A 21,008-nucleotide genomic window follows, 5' to 3' on the forward strand; every position below is an offset into this window, starting at 1 on the left:
TTCTGGATGAGAAACCTTTTGTGAGGAGGTGTGCCACGTAGAAGGATTTCCTGACCACTGTGATGATGTGATTATCAAAGGAGAGACTACTGTCCACCTGTGTCCCAAGGTCTCATCACACTTTCAGTGTTAAGTAGACTACCGCCCATGTGGTAGTTCATGGGTACAGAGTTTTTACCAAAGGGGATGACAATGCACTTTTTGGCATTGACCTTGAGACCATGGCTTTGACACCAGGCATCTGTCTCAGTGAAGCCCTTTTGTAGGATGTCCACATCATTAGGAGTTTCGATTATGGCTCCTAGTTTGCAGTCATCGATGAATTTATAGCCAAAGACCTTCTGTGTTAGCCTGTACTTCAGAGAAGTAGATACCAAACAGGAGAGTTCCCATGACTGAACCCTGTGGTACTCCACTTGTCACTGATCTGAAGTCTGATTTGGAGTCTGCTACTTTAACAGTGTGGGTTCTGTCAGTAAGCCAGTTGGCAACCCATCTTGTGACATAGGGATTTATACCTAGTTTAGTGAGTTTATCTATAATTCCAGAGTGGGGGATGGTGTTGAATGCCCTGGCGAGATCTAGACAGGCTGTGTGAACCACCTTACCCTCCATCTATGGCTTTGGTGACTGCTTCAAAGAAGTCTATCAGGTTTAGGAGACAAATACCTTTTCAACACACACATCTGTACAGAGCAGTTTGATATACACATAACAGAGTTCCAATATATGTGTAACAAAACATCTTATATAAATCATTTCGATATTCACCAATGACATACAATTATTTACAAAATTCCAGCTAGCCATGTTGGCAGTATCTCTTTTCATCACAGATGTAATGGATCACAGCCTCAATTTCCAATAATAGTATGAGCTTATTTAAGATGTCACTATCTGTTTTTCCATTTGCAACTCTTGTTTTGATACACTCTGCTTCTCCCTTGCGGCGATATTGTAGTTCACTGGCTCGCCAGATGTGCAGTAGCAACCACCGACCAGACCCCGCCTGAGGTATATTATATCACTGTAAAATATTGAATATTAAATTACTCTATACAAGTGAGTAACAGCAAGCACTATCAGATCACATACTGTAGAAACTAAATTTTATTTTTTATTTAATATTCCAAGAACTGTAAGTAGTTTACTTTATCTGATGATGTTGCCACTGATGCAGCTTATGCACAGAAGAGGCATGAGGGCAGGAAACACTTTCCTAATTATAAGTACTTTTTGTGCTAGTAAAAAAAGAACTAACAGTATATATATTGGCAGTTACATGTGTCCATGCAATAAGAAATCAAAAAACATTAGCAGCAATGAGGCATGGACACACATGTATAGATTGAACCAAAAAGGTATCTTTAATATGGGCACCACCACCAAACAAAAAAAGGTACTTTTCCATTAACCCCTACCACTTCGCATTGCTGTATTTCACCAGGATTTCCGTCCCAGGCACAAGTCTCTGTGTGACAACTACTTCTGTATAACTGACTGACAAGTGTGCATTGTCATGTTAGGTGTACAGGTCCATTTGGTCATCGCAGAAATAGCTGCAGTCCACCTTTAAACCCCTACCAGTCACGGGAGGTTTATCTGTTGTACACATATTTTGGCCGGAACCTACTTTCCTTTTCACTGTAATAGTCAAGAGAGAATCCCCGGGCACCATTGAAGGAGGTTAATGTAGGGGAATACCATTAGGACAGAAGGTGAAAGGAGTGACAGTAGTGGATATGCCTGGATCGGGTGATGTTTAGCACGTATCATTTCACACAGTACTGAGAAAGATGTGGGCCAGGTCTCCGGATTACTGTGTACTGCTGCCAATTCAACAACTGCAACCTTTACAAACTAGCGCCTTGCAGATGTATTTCTCAGCTAAGCATGGTGCTCTGAACAAGTCTTCAGAGTTGTACTGCAGTACAATACACAAGAAAATATCGGGCTTGACAATGCTCACAGTCCCCAGTGCATTCAGTGAGCCGTCACATGGAAACAAAAGGAGTTATATTATAAAACCTGCGATCATGCAGCATCGCATAAGACATTCGTGTCTGCAGTACTGCCTGCCAATTCAAATCAAGACAAAACCTTAACCTTACCTAAGGGAATTGATTCTTTTCACATTACATTTCTCAGTCCTGCATAATGACAACAGCGCTGAAAAACAGCAGCACGAAGACGTGGTAGGGGTTTAACAGAAAAGTACCCAAAAAAAATCCACACAATAAGAAATCATAAAACATTAGCAATCAATAAACATTAGCCGAAGAACTACCGGTAACACATTTTTACTGTCCAGGAAGGTAATTCTGTTTGCCAGACTCACTGCTAATTTCTGCTCCTTCTGAAATTTACATAGTTCTTTTACATTATGTGGTATTGTCAACTTTGCACAATGTACTAGCCGTGGTGGTGCAGCGGTACCGCTGTTGTCTCACTGCAAGAGGTTCTCCCGTTCGATTCTCGGCTGGAGTAAGCGGAGTGCCTTCCGTGTGGAGTCTGCATGTCCTCCCCCCGGTTGGGTGGGCGTTCGAAAGACATGCGTAAATGGGCGTGCCTTCGCTGAAGGTTGAACGTCGAGCTGGCACCTCGGCATTCGTAAAAATCTACTGCCAATCATTAGCGGACCGGAGTTCTGCTGTGGCGACCCCTAACCAGGAAAAGCCGAAAGACAACAATTGTGGATAGTAAAATGTACAATTCAATGCATTTGTTTGGTTTTAGAGCAATTGCTACTAAATTAGTGAACCCATATGGTGTGTATACACACACACACACACACACACACACACACACACACACACACATATGGATACTTAAACCATAAATAGATTTTTTAGAGTGTCTACAGGTTTTGAGTATATTGGAATTACATATTTCAAAACGGTAATAAACAATTCAAACTCCAAGGTAAGCTGCGGCATTACTGGGGGAAGAGGTAGAACAGCTCGGCCCAAACAGCATCTGTTCTGTAAAGATAAAACATAGAAGGATTGGATCTAGCTACAATACAGATAACATCAACAACTAAATATATGATCGGTGCAAATGGTACCATCTAGTCGAATGCATCCTGCCAGCCCAATAAAGCCACACACTGCTACATCTATCCTGATCAGCCAACATAATCTGTTTTATAAACAATGCAGCAACTAATATTATTCCATAAATGAGACACAAAACCACCTGCCATTTTTTTCCTGACCAGTTCAAGAATTTACGCAGGAAAACATTTACTTATTTACGTGCGTTTCCCAGGAAAAGCCCGACCAGACCCGAACACAGAATCTGAAGCTCTACAAAATAACAATAAGATTATATAAAATATGACAACAACATACATAGAATAACCATGGCAATAAAGTATATAGGACAAACACCAAATATAGAAGATGTACGAAAATAAATAAATAAAATGTTAAGTTCAGACTATTTTTAGGAGCAATAGACTACCAGTTAAAGAAGAAGTACAATTCTATAGTTGCGTAGAAGTTTTGACAACTAGGTAAAACAATTATCACATTAACATTTAGAAGAAAGGGAAACGTAGTAGTAGTAGTACTGGCTAATATGAATGGCATGCCAATCATGCCGCATTTCATATGCAGATTCGTTCGTCAATCATCCGCGCCACGCCCACTCCTGCGCTAAACTGAGGGTGAACCAGTAAACTACAATATCGTCGGATAAGACACCACACAATCAGTCACAGTGAAATTAATCGTTTTCTACCACACGTCGTCTTCAATGTCACCATCAGAGACCCACTACTGACAAGTGATACAATTGTACTATAACAATAAAAGGTTCTCAACCTGATTTCTGTGTACGCTGCCTGTACTCGCCACAATCCGGTTTCAAAGGCGCCCCTTGATTGGTAGGCAGACCAATATACGTTCAGATTGCGTCACATTGTTTTGCAGTTGATTGTAACTGTCCAAGATTGGTGGTTACTGGGAAACGTGAATTTAACCATTTTTTTTCAGTGTGTGCGTGGTTGAGAAATATAGTCCTCTCCGTTAAAAAGTTGTATTAACCTCCGATCGGTGTTCGTTAACGTAACCACGAGATGAGCACGTATAGATTCGGACAGCAGATCATCAAGTCATCTGTAGTGTTCTTTCAGACGGAATTGTCATTTGCACTTGTGAATAGAAAACCTGTACTTCCCGGACATGTATTGGTTTGTCCTTTCAGACCAGCAGAACGTTTTCGTGATCTGAAGCCCGAAGAGGTAGCTGATCTGTTCCAGACAACTCAAAAAGTTGCAGACGTTGTAGAAAAGCATTTTAATGCGACTTCGTTAACAATTTCTATTCAAGACGGCCCTGAAGCCGGGCAGACCGTAAAACATGTTCACGTGCATGTGCTTCCAAGAAAAGCTGGGGACTTTGACAGAAATGATAAAATATATGATGAACTTCAGAGACATGACAAAGGTACGGAGGATGTTCCTACAAAGTGGAGATCTGAAGAAGATATGGCAACAGAGGCAGCAGATCTTAAAAAATATTTTATATAACGCTGAAGGAAATATAAGGAAAACACATATATTTGTATATTGATTTTTTTTTCTTACCAATAACATTGCATCACGCAAAATGGTTATTATTTTATTCATTTGTATGTTTTCATTTGGCATACCTCGAAATGGCCTGGCCATGTTCTGTAGCTGAAAAAAAATGACATCTATTTTCTATCTGACAAGAGTTTGCAAATCAGATGTACTTTTTTAACTGTGCACATGGGCTTTAATGTTTCTTTTTTTAAACAAGAAACATGTTTATTAAATGATCATGTATGACCTAGGCAATGTTGCATTAATATAAATGAAAATAAACCTGTTCCATTTGCTGTTGTGTGTTGCAGTACTTAGAATGACAAAGAGGAGTGAAGGTGTGTAGCAAACGGCTTTTTATTCAAACATTACCCCACCGCGATTTTCGCGCAGGAATGGGCATGGCCTGCATGACTGACAGGACAAAAATACGGCTGAGTGACAAGCCCTGAAGATTATCCGGGTACCTGTTGAATATTCATTCTGGATATTCCATCTGTGACCTTTTGTTGCTGTTCTTTTTTTCCCCCAATTTTTTATTTTTCATTTTTCGATATACAGGAGACACAATGTTGCCGTTCTTGCCATTGCAAACTAGTTATTAAGAGATGTAAGGACAGGTTCAAGTATTTGTGGGACCGAAGGGCAGTATGTACGTAGTACTTTACACGCCCATCCTAATGTTGGGCAAGCCCCCCTGCACCCCCCAGCTTTCTTTGAACATGGAAGTCGGTAAATGATGGCACACATTTTAGTTTCACAGTTTGCATTCTTTTGAAATGCATGTTAACAAAAGTTGTAAACCTAGCAACTTTCTCAATTTATAAACGCAGGCAGTACTTAAATTCTCTCCCTGTATTTTGCCCCCCCCCCCCATTCTATTAGGCGTTGTTTTGGCGTTAAAAGATTGAGAGGTATGTGTCAGTGTTAACAACTGGAACTGTACTTTAAACGCTACGGTTCCAGGTGTGTCCCTCTCTTACCTTAGTTACCGCAATCCACTGTCCCCCGAAATAAGTGCAGTTACACCACGACCACAAGCTAATCGGCCTAGACATCCACATCCCAGCCCCAATTAGGGAAACCATCGTAAAAAACTTCTCAAAGGCCAACTTCAAACTTCATGACACCCATGCATACGGACAATAGAGGTATGACTGCCGAATCCTACACAAATGCACTTTATAAGCACTTACACAAGTGTATGGATCATGCTATCCCTAATAGAACCAAGATGTCATCCTCTAAAAAAAGGAAGCCAATCTGGTGGACCTCTGCCATAAACAAACTCTACAACAGAAGAAAGAAACCGTTGCAAAAAAGAGTAAAATCCCATGACTGGAGGAACTCCCTGGTCAACCTCAGTAAGAAGCTGAGATCCCTCATAAAATCCTCCAAAGCTAGTTACGAAAACAAAATTGCCACTGACTGTAAAGAACCACAAAGCATTCTATAGCTATGTCAAGAATCTAAATGGGAACACTCAGATCTGCTCTGAGTTACAGCATAATGGCACTAAATATACAGAACCAACTGATATTGCCAACATCCTAGCAGATAGGTTCAGTGCTAACTTTACCCCCCCCTCACCCCCTAGAGGGCCCATCTCTATACCTGAAGAATGCAAAGTTCCTATAATCACGGCTGCACAGGTAAAAAACACACTCTCCAAAGCCAAGAACACAGCATCCATGGGACCTGACAATATCCCAGGCTGCGTTCTACACGAACTACAGAATGAACTGGCACCCTACCTAAGTACCATATTCAATCATAGCCTCACTTCAGGCTTTGTACCCATTGAATGGCGCACCGCAACAGTTATCCCACTCCACAAAGGGGGAGCCACGACAGACCCCGGAAACTACCGCCCCATTAGCCTGATGAGCCTGGTCTGCAAGGCCATGGAACGTGTCATCATGGAACTCATAAACAAAGACATTGGTAATCTCCAAACTCTGGACCCTACACAGTTTGGATTTGTAAAAGGCAGATCATGTCTCCTAAACCTGATTGACTTCTTTGAAGCAGTCACCAAATCCATATATCAGGGTAAAATGGTTCACACAGCTTATTTAGATCTCGCCAAGGCTTTCGACACCATCCCCCACTCTGGAATTATAGATAAGCTCACTAAACTAGGTATAAATCCCTATGTCACAAGATGGGTTGCCAACTGGCTCACGGACAAAACCCACACTGTGAAAGTAGCGGATTCCAAATCAGACCAGTGACAAGTGGAGTACCACAGGGTTCAGTCCTGGGTCCTCTCCTGTTTGGTATCTACTTCTCTGAAGTGCAGGCCAACACAGAAGGTCTTTGGCTAACAAAGTTTGCAGATGACTGCAAACCAGGAGCCATAATCGAAACTCCTAATATTGTGGACAAACTACAAAAGGGCCTCAATGAGACAGATACCTGTTGTCCAAGCCATGGCCTGAAGCTCAATGCCAAAAAGTGTATTGTCATCCCCTTTGGTAAAAACTCTGTACCCATGAACTACCACATAGCTGGTAGTCTACTTAATGCCGAAAATGTGATGAGACCTTGGGACACAGGTGGACAGTAGTCTCTCCTTTGATAATCACATCGCCACAGTGGTCAGGAAATCCTTCTATGTGGCTCATCTCATCACAAAAGGATTCTCATCCAGAAAAAAGAGGTCATTGTTCCCCTCTACTCATCACTCATTAGACCCATTATAGAGTACAACGCCCCTTTTGGTATGTACCTCACAAGACATCTACAACAACTGGAAAGACCACAGAAATACCTCACAAAGAGGATTACTGGCCTCAAACATATGCCCTATGCAGACCGTCTCAAAAAACTACAGCTTTACTCCATCGCATATCGCCTACTCAGGGGTGATCTCTGCCTAACATACAAAGGTATGTCAAACCCAGAGCTGTTGGACATGCTCCACTTAAAGAAATCCCAATCCCTCCGAGCTACACGCTCTAGGGACCTTAACCTTGTCACCACAATAAACAGAACATGCTGGAGGGATAGATTCCTGTCCCAGAGACTTCCCATACTCGGGAACAGACTACCTATCTATGTCAAACAGAGCTCCTCATTAGCACTCTTCAAGAAAAATCTTGATGATTGGATGGGAAATTCACCCTGGGGATCACTTCTGTGGCTCTGCTCGACAGGGGCACAGGAAAATAATTTTCTTGGGTGGTGAAAGCCAGGGTACATTTTTTGGCTAGGCTTGTATGGGCCCTAGGGCCGATAGCCTAGTACCTACCTATGAACCTAAGTTAGACATTACAAATAAAAAAAAAAATCACATTTTGAAAAATACATATCTGCACAGCAACAGAATGACATGGAAAATTCATTGTCATATAGGGGGAGGCACTGCAAATAAATATTGGATGTCAAACAGCGAAGATAATAATTAAAACAATGTAAGTAAAGAGATCTATCATGTGCGTTCCTGCACAGAGGACTACAAATAGTTTAGGTGTATGTTATATAGAATAGATAGCGTGCACTTGCAGCAGCGTGTACATTCAACTACACTGTTTTCCATATTCTATTTGGTGATGTTGGGTATCTCATCTTTATTCACAGTAAGACTAGCAATTACAGGGAAACGTACAGTAGTGGACTGGGTTTGGGTAGTCCTTGCTACTGTGCATCTGGTGGGGTAATGTTTTAATACAAAACCTAGAAAACTCATAAGGTAATACTAGGCTAACTGCCTTTCCGGGCCATTTTAAGCCTCACCAGTTACCCATTCTAAGAAACAAACTCTGCACCTTGTGTTTGTAGGGTAAACACCTTAACCATTATGCCAATCTCCCACCCGGGGCTTTGTATTAGAACATTACCCCACTGTGATTTTTGTGCAGGAATGGGCAGGGCCTACATGATTGACAGGGCTGAGTGACAAGCCATGCAGATTATACAGTGTCACGGTGAATATTTGTAACACAGGCTTCATGCTTTTTTATGTTATCTTTAAATACAGTTACCACAGCCTTTAGTATACAATATGTAAAACAGAGTAAATAAAGTTATCCTTATTTTCTACATTTTTAAGTGCACCGTCGAAACCACCGCATGTCCTGGGTGTCTGACTTGCTTTGTCACTTTGTACTTAGTTTTAACCACATTTCTGTGTTGTAGGGTAAGAAGCTGGTCAGAAGGACAGTAGGGTTGGGAGGGTGGCATAATGGCTAAGGTGTTTGCCTTACAAACACAAGGTGCAGGGTTTGAGTCTCACAAGGGATAATTGGCTAAGCTTAAAATAGCTCACAAGGGCAGTTAGCTTAGTACTGAACTATGAACTATATACACAGTACCCAAAAGTTCCTGTTTTGCACTCCGAACCCATAACCTGTGGACCCCCCCCCCACCTTTCTTTGGTATAATGTTGTGCAGTAATTGCTTTTACAGGGGGGCAAACCTCCCCTGCACCCCCCCCCCCCCCAGCTTCCTTTAAACATTTTTCTGGAGATAAGGCAACAAGCAATATTCTGAGGCAGTGGAACAATAAATACATACAATAAATGCAATAAAAAAGACATCTCAGAAAGGTCGCCACCCGCACCTTTACAGAATAGGAATTTTAAGTCTGTGTAATAGTTTTTATACGTGCAGCATACTATGTGTTCGCACCCGTCTCTTTTTAAAGAATAGTAATTCTCAGCATAGTAGTGTAATACTTTTGTATAAATGCAGCATATTCTGTCTTCGTTTGAATAGGTAAATCTGTTTGGATCACTACAGCATTTGTAAGTACACAAATTATGTAGTCTAAGATGTAATTTATCAAAGCTTTTCATCACTGCAAATTGAAATCCTTGTACCAGCAAATACGGGAGAAAAGACTTTGTAGTGAAATAATTATGATATTTAGCATTCTCATCTTTCTGAGGATGGGTTTCTCATGTTTATTCAAAGCACTTTTCAAAATAAACGTTATGAGCAAAGTGCTGGGTGGGCTTTGGGCAGTCCTTGCTACTGCACATTTGGTGGGGTAATGTTCTAATACAAAACCCACCCGCTTTTGATTTTGAGGTGCCAGTTCCAAGCAATCCATAGTTGGCATCTGGCATAGAAGAAGTGACACACTTTAGGCCAGCCCTAGTTGGGTCCACTTGGATCAATCACCAGTTGAATTGCAGTCCACCATGTTAAGAAGTGTTGATGGTGGAGTCTGACTGTTCAGATGCCAGTGGGTCTTCATCCACAGCATTGTCATAGCTTGCCGCCATTTTCAGCTGCACCAGATTGATATTCAGTCACCTTGATATCAAGGCTTTCTCCCTGGGGGGAAAACTTTATCTTATGTTTGTCCAGTAGTACTTCCAGGAGTACCTTTGTTAGGTGTAGCTCTCAGCTATACACTTCCTTTGCCCCTAGTGGACAAACACTGGAGAAAAACATTTTAGGAAGATACCTGAGGTGGTGAATAGTCCAAAGAGAAGCAAGGTGAACTGAAAATGATTGTCCCCTGCTGTAAACCTGAGGAAGTGTCTGTGATCAGATTATATGAAATAAGCATCTTTCAGGTACGGCGTTTCCAACATAACGTCCTTGCAAAGCAGTAGAACAAGTCCTATCAATGTCAGAGTCCTGTCATGTCCCAAGAGTTTCTTCATCAAGGATAAATCCAGAATAGGTCTCCTAGACCATTGTTTACAAGTGCATCCAGGAATTGACTTCTAATATCCATTGTTTAGGACTACTGTCTCACTGTTCCAGAAGCAGCTGCCGTGATGCAGGCGTCCAATACATTGTAGCTGCATTTTATGCCATGGGTACGTACTCCACAGGCTGTCTGAATAGGTGTAAAGACATTTTCTTTAAGGTTATCATACAGGACATGCCATCCATAATATCATTTAACTTTAACACTTCCCCTTGGTGTTTCAAAACGTTTACAGTCAAAAGGTTGACATTGACATGCACAACAGCCTCCTCCTCAAACATGGTAGGAACAACAGTCGGAATGTCAACGTTCATGTGTACATCCGTTTAGAAGGATGTAAACAGGGTAGGGACTAACAACATGGATGTAAATGGGGGATTTACAAAGTATGATTGACAGAAATTCTCGACTTTGTTGCGTCGACCTTACAACCTCATTAATATGTATGAGTCGACATTATTTGTCACAGAAATCACCGTTCGTGTAAGTGATTTTCGTGTTTTTGATAGTAAACTGTTTCAGAATGTGTATTTGTCATTTAACCACTCTAAACTTTATGGTCAGTGACATATACACTTTCAGTAGAAGCATCCCAGACAACATAAGTAAGAAACTACTGTTGGATCTACCACAAGATTCTTGTAGAGATATCTGAATTAATCCTGTACACTAAAGAAGGTGTCTAGCATCTTGGGATAAGTTTGCTTGGAGTTGGGCTTTAGAGAGGCAGTCTGAAAGGCATTCTGAAAAGTTAGAAGGATGGGATGACCAATGACTTGGGCACCTCTATGCCCAGCAATTCAAAATATCTCTTGTTATGAGAAGGAAAGTTCCTTCATCCCACTTGAAATGCTATCAAATTAAGAGTGTCTCCAAAGGAGGCACTGTCTAGATTGGAGCCCAAGAAAGTTATCTTTTGATTATCAGTTTTGTAACCATAAGGAAGGCAGTTTGTAATAAACATACCGGTTCCATTCACGTGAAGTCTGACTCCCAACAAAGTTGAAAGGGAGAACCCTTTCTTCTTTTCAGGTGGGGTGACACCCAACACAGATGGCTGTGTTTATAGAATATTGGTCATCTACCAGGCCACCACATATTCATCTGCACATTTATAATTGGTTTGTTGAAGGGCCTTGGTGCTGGAGGGGTAGGAACAAGTTCACCACTTTTTCACTAAGAGCAAAAGCAGATAACCTCCCCAGCAAACGGGCTGTGGTTCAGTTTCACGGACCCTTCTAAAGTTAAGGAATAGAGCTGTGACTGATCTACTTTCTGGACATACAAGCTGATTTAAGTATACTTTTTTGCACTTGCATTGTTTCAGTGATAGTTAACAAAACTGTACTGCATTTATTTGTTTCATTGAATATTAATTGAATAGCATGGTCTTTCACTGCATGCAGTTTGTTTCCCACCCTCTCTCCCTATTGTTGTAGTCTTAAACGTGATGGCTTTGGAACTGCCCACTCCTGCTGTAAATTTGTGTTTGAACACTCCTCCCAGACCCATCTCATTTTCTCACTCAACTGAGTACCGTGAGATCATTTGGGAAGGACTACCCCCCTTGCTTTTTGATTTCAGACACTCCGACTATTCCCATCTCATCAGCTCTGTCTACTATGCACAGAGAGAGCATTTGGGAAGGACAACCCCGTAGTCTCTTAGTCTTGTTCTGTTGCTTCCCTCTCCACTTGACAAAAAAAAAAGTATTCAGCTGCTCTTACTGTAACTCTGTTCTAATTTATTACCTTATTTTGCTGATCTGTGTGCTTTTAAGTGTTCAAGTGCTCTTATTCTGCATTTATTACTGCTTGCTTGTTAGTAGCCTGAATAGATTTATCTGCTATTCTAAGCATCTTAGTTTTGTTTTTAGCATTTGTGCTTCAGGACAGTTATTTTACAGTTAAGGTTTTTGTATGTACACTCTTGTGGATAAACCCTTATCAAAACCCACTCTCCATATGTCCGCCAAGTATTCAGAACACTATGTCTAGACATTCCAGCCTGGTTGACATGGGTATACTGAGACAGTGTAGCAACTGCCTCATGTTCACAGACAGTCCTCTTCTCCTAGCACATAATTCTTCTACTTGCGAGAAATGCATCTACATCAGTAACCTGGAATCCATGCTCACAGTCAGTACTCCTGACAAAGAGGATATTGCCAGCACAAACACCACATCACATAACCAAGTACAACACACACTCACCTATGCAGGGGTCTTCAATAAAAACTTACCTCAATAACAGGGACCCCCAAAATACATTCACCAACACATCACACACAGTAGACAACACCCCAGTGTCTCACAAACACAGCCCATTAGGCATAACAATACACCAACACAGCCCATAAGGCATAACAACCAAACATACTAGTCATTGGCAACTCAATAGTGAGACAAACTGATATCCCTCTCACCAGGCTTGACAAGGAGAAAGTCATGGTTAGTTGTCTGTCAGGTGCCAGAATCCACTACATCACACACGTACTTAACTCTCTCCACAACAGGTACAAGTATGACTCTGTCATTGTCCGTGTTGGTGTGAATGACTTGAGACATACCTCCCTGGACTATATAAAGAGAGACATGATTGCTCTCTTAGAGTATGTGTCCCAGGCAGGTATGACCCTTGCCCTAAGCAGCATCCTACCTTCACCAAGAATGATACCACAGCACCAACAAAAAATAATTGACTTCAGCAATTGACTTAGTTTCTGGTGTCTTTCCAAGGAGATCCAGTATCTGTCTACCTGGAATGACATAGTTGACAGGCCTTGATGCTTTGCCATAGATGGCCTCCACCTGTCACCCCTGGGGTTCTGGATCCTGGCCAAGGCTCTTGCCTCCCCCATTGTGCCTTTTTTAGTTTATAGCCCAAAGATAAATTTTCCAACATAAAAGATCTGTCAAAAACTAAATTGAAGGTCATGTTGCTTAATGCTAAGAGTCTTAACCTGAAGATGCATTCACTGGAGGCTATCCTCACACTGGAAGATGCCGATGTCTGTGTGGTCACGGAAACTTGGTTCAGGGCTGCGGAGAGCATCCCTGCCTTACCAGGCTATACCTCATTCCACACTTTCCGACCCAAAATGAGGTCGGAAAATCTAAGGGTGGGTGGAGTCTCTATCTTCATTAAGGACAGGCATACCTCCAGACTGGTTTGTCAGCATGATACACTGGAATTACTCCAGGTGCAGCTGACAGTTGGCAAGATACCAATCCAAGTTGTAACTAGCTATAGACCCCCTCCATGACTCCGGACACCCGCTCCTCCTACCTGGACCTATTTGGCTCCATCAAGGTACACCCTAACACCCTGATCCTTGGTGACCTCAACTACCCCACCATAGACTGGGTGAACTATTCCTGCACTAATGAACTCACCCAGGGATTCATTGACTTCATCAATTGTAACACACTAGAACAGCTCGTCGCATCCCCCCACAAGGGGAGATAACATTCTAGACTTGGTTCTCACCAACATGGGTGACCGCTGCACCACTCCCATGATCGGTCTGTCTCATTCGAAGTTTCTATCCCACCCAACCCCCCCCCCCCCAGCTGTAACCAGGCTAAAAACTTTTCAAAAGTGGACTACAACCTCCTAAGGGAGGGTATCAGTAGCTTCACACCACTGCCCCCCTCAGATGAAGTCAGCTATGCTGAACAGTACGCCAGTGCAGTATACAAGCACCTGTACACCTGCATGGACTCAGCCATACCCAACAGGACTAAAACCTGCTCCTCAAGGAGACACAAACCTGTCTGGTGGACATCCTCTATCAACAGGCTTTACAACAAAAGGAAGAAACTGTTGTTCAAGGGTAAAAAGGAACAAATTCCAAATTAGAAAAACTCCCTTCTCAGCCTCAATAAGCAAATTAGATCACTAGTGAAAACCTCCAAAGCCAATTATGAATTGAAACTAGCCTCTGAAACAAAATGAAACCACAAAGCCTTCTTCAGTTATGTCAAGAACCTCCATGACAAAGCCCGGGTTTGTTCTGACTTAGTACTTAACGGTACCGCTTACACTGATCCTGTTGACTTAGCCAACCTGCTAGCTGACAGGTTCAGCGCAAACTGCACTCCCATCCCCCGAAAGGCCCATTTGACATCCTTGATACTTGTCCTGCACCTCACATCTCTATAGAGCAAGTGTTAAAGGCCCTATCCAAGGAAAAGAACACAGCTACCATGGGACCTGATAGTGTCCCAGGCTGTATTCTGCACCATCTCCTGCAAGAACTAGCTTCACCATTGAGCACCCTTTTCAGCCATAGCCTAATTACAGGCAGCATTCCAGCAGAGTGTAGAACTGTCATTGTCATCCCCTTGCACAAAGGTGGTGCCACTACTGACCCGGGAAACTATCGCCCCATTAGCTTGACAAGTCTGATCTGTAAAGCCATGGAGCGTATTATTATGGATCTCATAAACAAGGACATAGGCATCTCCAAACACTTGACCCCACCCAGTTTGGATTTGTCAGGGGCAGATCTTGCCTGTTGAACCTGGGTGACTTCTTTGAGACTGTCACCAAGGCCCTGGATGGGGGAAAGTCAGTAATACAGTTTACCTTGACTTGGCCAAGGACTTTGACACAATCCCCCACTCAGGCATCATCGAAAAGCTAACTCAATTTGGCGTAAATCCCTATCTCATCAGGTGGTGCTCAACTGGCTCACCAATAGGACCCACAAGGTCAAAATAGGCACCACCACCTCCGACAGTAGATCTGTCACTAGTAGTGTTCCCCAGGGATCTGTCTTGGGACCCCTACTGTTTGGCATCTACATCTCAGAGGTCCAGGCAAAGACAAAGGGCCTGTGGCTGACCAAGTTTGCAGATGACTGTAAGTTGGGTGTTGTCATTAACTCCCCAAATGATGTTAACAGACTGCAAGAAGGTCTCACAGCAACAAATGACTGGTGCCAAAGTCATGGTCTTAAGTTAAACACAGAAAAATGTATTATCATACCATTCTGCAAAAACATAGCCCCTACTGATTACCACATCAAAGGCAGCCCTCTTAGCACACAACCTGTGGTGAGAGACTTGTATACTCAGGTTGACAATCTCACATTTGACCGTGATGTAGCAGCGGTGGTCAGAAAAGCATTTTATTTGGTTCATGTCATAAGTAAAGGGATTGCATCCAGAAAAAAAGGAGGGTATTACCTCTCTGTACTCCTTCCTCATTAGGCCTATAATTGAGTATAACGTCCTATTTGGTATGTACCTCTCCAAACACCTGCACCAACTGGAAAGGCCACAAAGTACCTCACAAAAAGAATCCGTGGCCTCCAACACCTGTCCTATGTGGACAGGCTCAAATCACTTTCACTCTACTTGGTATCGTACAGATTGCTCAGAAGTGATCTGTGTCTCACCTACAAGGCAATATCAGACCCTGCCGTACTAGAGATGCTCCATATCCATAAGTCTAACTCCTCATGCATTACCCGCTCAAATGGCCTAAATCTAATATGCAACATCAACAAAACCTGCTGGAGAGACAGGTTTGTCTCCCAGAGGCTGCCCCATCTCTGGAATAGACTTCCCATATATGCCAGAGTACCTCGCTGACCCTCTTCAAGTGCAGCCTTGATGAGTGGATGGAAAACCACAAGTTTGTCTCAGAAGTTCCACCTTTGTCTCTCATTGACAGGAGTGACAGGTGCTAACTGAAGTTTCTTTTTTGGGGTTAAACTCTTGGCTAGGCTTGTAAGGGTCCCTGGGCCATTAGCCTAGTAACCTCCTATGAACAGGACTCCAGTAGTGAAGACTGTCTCCTTATTACCATGTATCTGATCAGTAAGAGAGTACAGTGCATTTAGTGTGCCAAAGTAGTCCTAAAGGTATTTTGTTGTAGAAAAGAACATAGAGTTAATCTGCATATTTAAACAGTTGTGTATAAGTAAATGTTTTACCTGGAGGATGCAAACTGGCTATTAGCCTAAAATCACTAACCCATGATTTTTTTTTCTGAAGTAGAATATTCCTATTCCTTGCGTGTTTGAAACTGTCAGGGAAATGTCTGTTCTTTGAGAAAGTTTGGAAATATAAGTGCAGAATGCTTCCCCCCAAACATTAAAACTTAATGATAACTATGTAAGAGACAATGGGTTTTAGTCTTGTGACTTGAGGTAATACAGCTTTTAACCACAATATTATTTGGGGAGTACAGCATTACCAATTAAGGAGTTTAAAAGTAAGTTTGTAAATATGCTTCTTGCTTTACTAGTAACAAGTTGAATTTCTGTATTATAATGCTATCATGTGTTCTACTGCTTGACATAAGTATGAATCTGAAAATCTTATTAATGGCATTTTTGTATGAGACTAGGGTTGTAAGGGACTTCATTGCTACAACTGGGAGGGAATCCTTGATTGTTGGAATTTATACATATATCAGTGCTTTCCTTACTTTGAAGGCAAGTAAGCTGGAATGTTTATAGCAATGTTTTAGCTAGCTGGGGACTCAAGTCACTGAGGATTCCGTGTAATCTTTGAAAGTATGTAGTGTAGTGGTATCCCAAATAATTTATGTTGTAAAACCTGGCCAGCAGAGTTATTCAGGACTTCAGTAAATTAAAGGCCATGAGGTTTGAATTGTTATGGTGACCCAAAAGTCATTGCAGCATATTTTTTAGGGTTAATGTTGAAGCCAAGACCAGAGGCCATAAAATCCATCTCTTGGTCCTTTTGTATATCCCCATTTTTGCCAGGCTGCAAGATAATGCTATCTGCATATATAATTAGAATGATCTTGGGCAGATCTAAAGTGAGATTATGAAAAAGAGAGAAATAAACAGGACTTAGGCATGGCCTGTAGAAGATTCCAGGTCTGAGTTAAAAGTCAGATGAAGCAGTTCCTGACATGATCTGTAAAATTAGCCCTGATAAGTAATTCCAAGTCCAGTAGATAATTCCTTCTCCATAGTCAAAAAATAACAACTTAGATTAAGAATGCATGATCTTTTGAATTAAAGGTCCAAGCTGCATCTAAAAGAAGTCACATAGAAGACATTAGGGAATATTGTAAATTAGGTTAGTGTCATTTATAAAAAGGATCAAAAATGCTTATTCCCTATTTATTTTCCATGTCAAATCAATAAACAAATGAATGTTGGAAATCTAGCATAATAATACTAAAGAATATAATGGTGGTATTCACAGTCCCATACATCACATTTGCATAACGGTAATCTGTGAATAGCACTGCTATGCCTGTATTTAAATGAGCAAAGTGCAAACAAGCCAGGCTAGTTTCAGAATTTATCAACGCTGCAACATAACACCTATAGACTTGCTAATCTGAATTGGAGTAAAATGAGTAGAAACCAATGTGCTGAATTTGTAAATACATAAAGGAGGGGGAATATCGATATTCATCAAAGATACCCACACCTCCAGGTTGGTGGCAAAGCACGAAGCATCAGAGACTATCCATGTACAACTAACAGTGGGTAAAACTGCCTTCCAGTTTATAGCCTGCTACAGACCACCCTCCCAAACCCAGGAACCCCACTCGGCCTTTCTGAGAACACTGGAAAATATGAAGGTCTCTCCAAACACCATTATATTGGGCGACTCTACCCAAACATAGACTGGGAGCATTACTCTAGCTCCAACACCCTAGCCCAAAGGTTCCTAGAATTTATAAACTCAAATGCTATGGAACAACTTGTTACCACTCCCACAAGAGGGGAAAACATACTGGACCTGATCATCACCAACATGGAGACTCTATGCTCCAAACCAGAAGTGTATCCCTCACTGGTAAGATCAGACCATAAACTAATCTCACTGGATATTCACATCCCGACCCCACCCCCTGCCCAGAAAACCACAGTGAAAAACTTCTCTAAAGCAAATTTCACACTCCTCAAAACCGAGGTGGAATCCTTCAAAGCCCCCGGGCCTTTGGAAAATACGGCCCAGACCGCAGAATCCTTTATAAACGCATTCTATGAGCACCTTCAGGAATGCATGAATCATGCGATCCCAAATAAAACCAAGACCCAATCCTCCAAAGGCAGACGTCCTGTCTGGTGGACCCCAGCCATAAACAAACTATACAATAGAAGGAGGAAGCTACTAAATGATAGAGCAAAATCCCAAAAAGGGAAGGCATCACTGATCAGTATTAGCAAAAAACTACGGGCACTCATAAAATTGTCTAAGGCCAGCTTTGAGAGAAAAATTGCACAGGACACTAAGGATAATCACAAGGCTTTCTTTAGTTATGTTAGGAACCTGGGTGGTAATTCCCAGATATGCTCAGAATTAGTCCAAAATGACAAAAAATACACTGAACCCACAGACATTGCCAACATCCTAGCTGACAGGTTCAGCACAAACTTCTCCCACCAAAGGGCAAATATCTATCCCAGCAGAGTGCTGCCCCCCTGACATCTCAGATGCTCAGGTAAGAGCCGCCCTCTCCAAAGCAAAAAACACATCATCTATGGGACCAGACGGTGTCCCGGGCTGTGTCCTACATGAACTCCAAGAAGAGCTAAACCCAAACATAAAACTACTGTTCAATCTCAGCCTTACTACAGGATATGTGCCCAAAGAGTGGTGTACAGCAACAGTGGTCCCTCTCCATAAAGGTGGTGCCTCAACGGATCCTGGAAACTATCGCCCCATAAGCCTGACTAGCTTGGTCTGCAAAGCTATGGAAAGGATCATCATGGACCTCATAAATAAAGATATTGGGGACCTACAGACACTGGATCCTACCCAGTTTGGCTTTGTTAAGGGCAGATCCTGCCTCTTAAACCTGGTTGATTTCTTTGAAACAGTCACCAAGGCCATTGACGAGGGAAGGTGGTCCACACAGCCTACCTGGACCTCAAAAGCCTTCGATACAATACCCCACTGGGCATTATAGATAAGCTCACCAGCTTAAATATAAACCCCTATGTCACTAGATGGATTGCAAACTGGCTCAAGGACAGAACCCATATGGTTAGAATTGCTGGAGCCATGTCAGACTCCAAACCAGTTACAAGTGGTGTCCCACAAGGCTCAGTCCTGGGACCTCTCTTGTTCGGTATATATTTCTCGGAGGTACAGGCCAACACGGAAGGACTGTGACTGACCAAGTTCGCAGATGACTGCAAACTGGGCACCATAATCGACTCTCCAGCCGACACAAGCATCCTCCAAAAGGGCCTCATAGAAACAGACAACTGGTGCCAGAGCCATGGCCTCAAGCTAAATGCCAAAAGTGTATAGTCATCCCTCTGGCAAAAACAAAGTGCCCACAAATTACCACATAGGTGGTAATCCATTAAGTACAGAAGAAGTAATTAGGGACCTGGGGACCCAAGTTGATAGCAATCTCTCATTTGACAACCACGTGGCCAAAGTGGTTAGAAAAACATTTTATATAACCCACCTAATCATGAAGGGATTCACATCTAGATCAGGGAGGTCATCGTGCCTCTTTACTCATCCCTCATCAGGCCCATAATTGAGTACAATGCCCCTTTTGGGATGTACCTTACCAGACACCTGCAGCAACTGGAAAGACCCCAAAAGTACCTCACCAAGAGGATCAAAGGGCTCAAACAGATGCCATATGCTGCCCGGTTAAAGAAACTCCAGCTCTACTCAGTGGCATACCGCCTGTTCAGAGGCGATCTGTGCCTGACGATAAAGCCATGTCCAACCCGGTATTAATGGACATGCTGCACCTCAGAAAATCCAAATCCCATCGAGCTACGCTCGAGAGACTTGAACCTCAGCACTCAAATAAATAGGACATGCTGGAGGGACAGATTCATAACCCAGAGGCTCCCTTCACTCTGGAATAAAATCCCAGTCCAGGTTAGGCAGAGTCCCTCGTTGACTCTCTTCAAGAGGAATCTTGATGAGTGGATGGGAGATCATAGGTTTACCCCGGGTATCACTTCTGTGTCACTGTTAGACAGAGGCACAGTATACTAACCTCGAAAAAGGGCATAGCAAAATAAATTTAAAATGGGTGGCGAAAGCCAAACACATTTTGGCTAGGCTTATAAATGCCCTAGGGCAGATAGCCTAGTATGAACCTATGAACCTATAATGAATGGTATTGGGTATTTTTGGCAGGAGGCTGCAAGTGAGTCTGCATAAATCAGTTTTTTCATATGAGCCTGAACCGAGAAGAGCTGGCCTGCAGTCTACCCTGTTCTAGGGTTTCATCTCTTCACTGTAAAGGGTGTCCATGTATGGACCCCACCCTGTTTTGTCTGTTATAAGGTTGTAAAATGAGAGGATGGAAAACTGGAAATATGAGAGAAAGAAGACAAGGGAAACATAAAATGAACACATTAAGAGGACTGTGCTGGAGGAAGGCTCTTGTGATACGATAAAAATAGGAGAAAAAGCAATTTGCTTACTTATCTTATATGTGTGTGCATTCTGGCTAAGAGAAGTACAATATTTCTAACTTATCTTTTAATTAAGCTTAATTTATGTCAACTTCTCCCATCCTTTCCATGCTTCACATTCTAATGTAGTCCAGTGTCTTGTTCAGATGATATGAGCATATTACCCTGTGAATGTATGACTGGGCCTTGGAGAATTAGTTATTCAAAAAACTATGGCCATAAGGTTGAGAAAGTATCCATCCTGGAAAAAATACTGTTTTGTATGCCTTTGCTGCAATAAGACTAGTGTTGAACTGTAAGTAAATTGTTACAGGCAGTACTGAATATTCCTGTAATGATGCATTCAGAGGCACCTTAGTGCCTTGGATAGG

At 42.2% G+C, this 21,008-nt stretch overlaps 2 protein-coding genes across 2 annotated transcripts in view; one reads left to right on the plus strand and one right to left on the minus strand.

The window, feature by feature from the left end:
* POMGNT2 (protein O-linked mannose N-acetylglucosaminyltransferase 2 (beta 1,4-)) overlaps window positions 1-3,882 on the minus strand; it is a 369,016-nt gene extending 365,134 nt beyond the window's left edge. The window contains exon 1 of the mRNA XM_044065045.1: window positions 3,828-3,882. The gene's annotated coding sequence lies outside the window, so the exon portion shown is untranslated. The remainder of the gene's footprint in view (window positions 1-3,827) is intronic.
* A 68-nt stretch (window positions 3,883-3,950) lies between these two features.
* Window positions 3,951-4,866, plus strand: FHIT (fragile histidine triad diadenosine triphosphatase). The gene has a single exon (XM_044065048.1). The coding sequence runs from the start codon at window positions 4,082-4,084 to the stop codon at window positions 4,532-4,534; it is 453 nt and encodes a 150-aa protein (XP_043920983.1). The 5' UTR covers window positions 3,951-4,081; the 3' UTR covers window positions 4,535-4,866.
* The last annotated feature ends 16,142 nt before the right edge of the window (window positions 4,867-21,008 follow it).

Source organism: Protopterus annectens, chromosome 3.part0 (assembly GCF_019279795.1).
Source record: "Protopterus annectens isolate FY-2018-M chromosome 3.part0, PAN1.0, whole genome shotgun sequence".
In the NCBI taxonomy this organism is placed as follows: Eukaryota; Metazoa; Chordata; order Ceratodontiformes; family Protopteridae; genus Protopterus; species Protopterus annectens.